Source organism: Tuber melanosporum (assembly GCF_000151645.1).
Source record: "Tuber melanosporum whole genome shotgun sequence assembly, scaffold_176, strain Mel28".
NCBI classification, from domain to species: Eukaryota; Fungi; Ascomycota; class Pezizomycetes; order Pezizales; family Tuberaceae; genus Tuber; species Tuber melanosporum.
This window is the reverse complement of record NW_003298837.1, coordinates 153,545-156,282: the sequence shown is the minus strand read 5'-3', so window position 1 is coordinate 156,282 and position 2,738 is coordinate 153,545. Positions and strand designations below refer to the sequence as shown.

Below are 2,738 nucleotides of genomic sequence, written 5' to 3'. Positions count from 1 at the left end.
ACCGCAAGTATGGGTGAGCGAGCCACCTTTTGGCCACGGGGGTTACAAAAAGAATGGTCTCTAGGAATTCGCCGCCCAGCCCGGGCGAAAGGTCTAAGCCGAGAATTCATGAGATTAGTTGCTGCAATTGGCTTACCCCCTTTCGTCATTATCATATTTTACAATTTTGCATGAGATCTCGCTTACCCGGGAAGATAGGTTCGGCTTTTCCTTCGGGAAAAAGAAGTGATGTTGTACGATATCCATTTACTTCATTGACGGTACAGGAAGGACACGAACGAGATCTAGGTTCTCCATTACTCAAAATATTAGATTTTTGTAAAACTTCTCCGACAGTCTAACAACCGCATTATCATCGTCTGTCCCGCACGCCCCCGCCCCCGCCCCTGATATCCCGGCGCAGAGAGCATCGACTTTCTATACAGTTCGGCGTTTCCTCCTCAATTGTTAGGGCATTCTCCTGAACTAGACTGTTGCATGCCTCGAGGGTATCGCCAGCATCATCATCCACCAACACCAGTCCGCGTCCTTACATCAACAGACACGCCGCAAGGCTAGCAACCGATAGGCCAAGGGTAGCCACCTTGGGTATGACCGCCCTTGAGCCTGCAGAATTTGGAACACATGTCCCGATAGGTGGAATCTAAATACAAGTTAGTACAGAGAAAGCCAAAAAGCAGAAAATGTACAATATACCGTCTCTAGATAATGGATGACACAATTCTTGGCAATAACATTTGCCTTGGTGATCCGGACACCATTGACGAATATACCATCGCTATTTCGTATGATGCTCAACGAGCTGTCACCCCTTGTCCCCAAGCAAGTGCCATTGCTCAAGTCAGGCTCGTACGAAAGACCATTGTGAATGAGCCGGTCTAGTTGAGCCTTCCCTGGCAGGTTTGCTTCATCTAATTTATCGTCTTCCACGGTAAAGATTGTTGCCTTCCGTTGTTCTGACAGGTCTCTCAAGATACCGGCTTTCTCGAGTGCTGTAGACCATAAGCCGCCATTGGTACTCGCAAAGACAGTTTCAAGCGCACGCGGAAGGGTAAAGAATCTTCAAGAATATTAATTGGCTTGTTTTCACAGCAGTCTAGAGTGGTGCGCTTACCCGTCACATTTCCTGATAACACCACCATCAAAGGGTATATCCTCAGCATACACCAATGTTGAATTTCCAAATCCAGAGGTGATTCTCACTTTACCATCCCCACCGGGCACGGGATTTGAGACCACACGAGCTGCCTCACCAGGCCCAAGGTCCACGTATTTGGTTTCGCCCACCAATGTCGTCCTGAGAGTCCTTGACTCTTCCTTGATATCTGGCCCTTCCTCGGGCTTCTCTACAAACTGCTGCCTGGTATAGGGGTCGACAAGCTGCTTGCGGCGGACATGCCGGTTTGGTTCGTCTTGGTGACCCTTGAGGAATTCTACAATGGACTCGGCAGTGGGTGCGAAAATGTAGTATTTCTTACCTCCATCGAGGCCTTCAAAGACGGATGGCGCTAGCGCCAAAAGGTCACCGAACGGTTTTATTTGATCATCCCCCGCAAGTGCTGCAAGCACGGCATATTTAAAGCTACTCGGGGTAGGCGTGTGACCATATTGCAAGGGTCGGAGGGGGAGGACTTCACCAGAGTAGTCCAAGATGACAGGGTTGTTGGAGATGATGGCTGTAAAGGAGCCGTGGGTGGTCTTGATAGGTCGCGCGTCTTTCGGTGCCACAGAGTCTTCGTCGACCCAGGGGACTGAGGTTGGGCCTGGGCGTGTGCTGGAGGATTTGGGAGACGATGTTCCGCTTTCGCTAGAGTTCGGGGGGTTGGATAGACTGCTCGTACTGGAGCTTGTGGGTGGACTTGTGCTAGTGATCGTGGGCTGGGTTAAACTGCTCGTACTGGAGCTTGTGGGTCGACTTGTGCTAGAGATCGTGGGCTGGGTTGAACTGATCGCACTGGAGCTTGTGGGTCGACTTGTGCTAGAGATCGAGGGCAGGGATAAATCAGTCGTACTGGGGCTTGTGGGTGGACTTGTGCTAGTGATCGTGGGCTGGGTTGAACTGATCGCACTGGAGCTTGTGGGTCGACTTGTGCTAGAGATCGAGGGCAGGGATAAATCAGTCGTACTGGTGATTATGGATGGAGTTGTGCTAGTGCTCGGGGGCGGGGGTGGACTGCTCGTACTAGGGCTTGGGGGTTGGGTTGTGCGGGAACTTGGGGGTGGGGATATAGTAAGTGTAGGAGTCGTTGTCGCTGGTGCTGGGGGCCTAGTAGCCATCGTATTGTTCGTGTTCTGACGAACGAGGATGCGGGCGATGCCCTCCTGCTCGTGGCCAGGCCAGTGGGCACTCCCCATATGAACGGCAAGGAAGAGTGAGATGATGGATTTCAACATTCTGGATTGGTGTGGGACCCAAGTTCGAAATGGGGGAATCCTGAATGATGGCACGAAGGCAATGAATAGAAGGCAGATAGACCGAGAAATACACAACAAGAGACCTATCTTTATACTTCTTGCACTTAACTTGTAGACTACAAGGGTAGGATTTGGTATGATGTTAGCTAGAAAATTTGCTGCCCCCCCAACAGGAGAGGCGGCAGCCATAATGTTTTGGTGGACGTTATATGATAGGAGGATCTATCATGGTGGTTGCGATGTGTGATGCTTTGTATGTGGTAGGGTGGGGCAGCGAATTTTGACGCCAAGCTACTAATGTACGTGTACAAGCTCCTACTTAT

The 2,738-nt window shown here is 50.7% G+C and overlaps 1 protein-coding gene; it reads right to left on the bottom strand.

Moving 5' to 3' along the window:
- Positions 1-308: 308 nt before the first annotated feature.
- Positions 309-2,355, bottom strand: GSTUM_00003540001 (uncharacterized protein; the record flags this gene model as incomplete). XM_002837131.2 has 3 exons in its annotated part: positions 309-643; positions 697-1,060; positions 1,115-2,355. The coding sequence occupies 3 exons, from the start codon at positions 2,353-2,355 to the stop codon at positions 530-532; spliced, it is 1,719 nt and encodes a 572-aa protein (XP_002837177.1). The 3' UTR covers positions 309-529.
- Between the last annotated feature and the right edge of the window lie 383 nt (positions 2,356-2,738).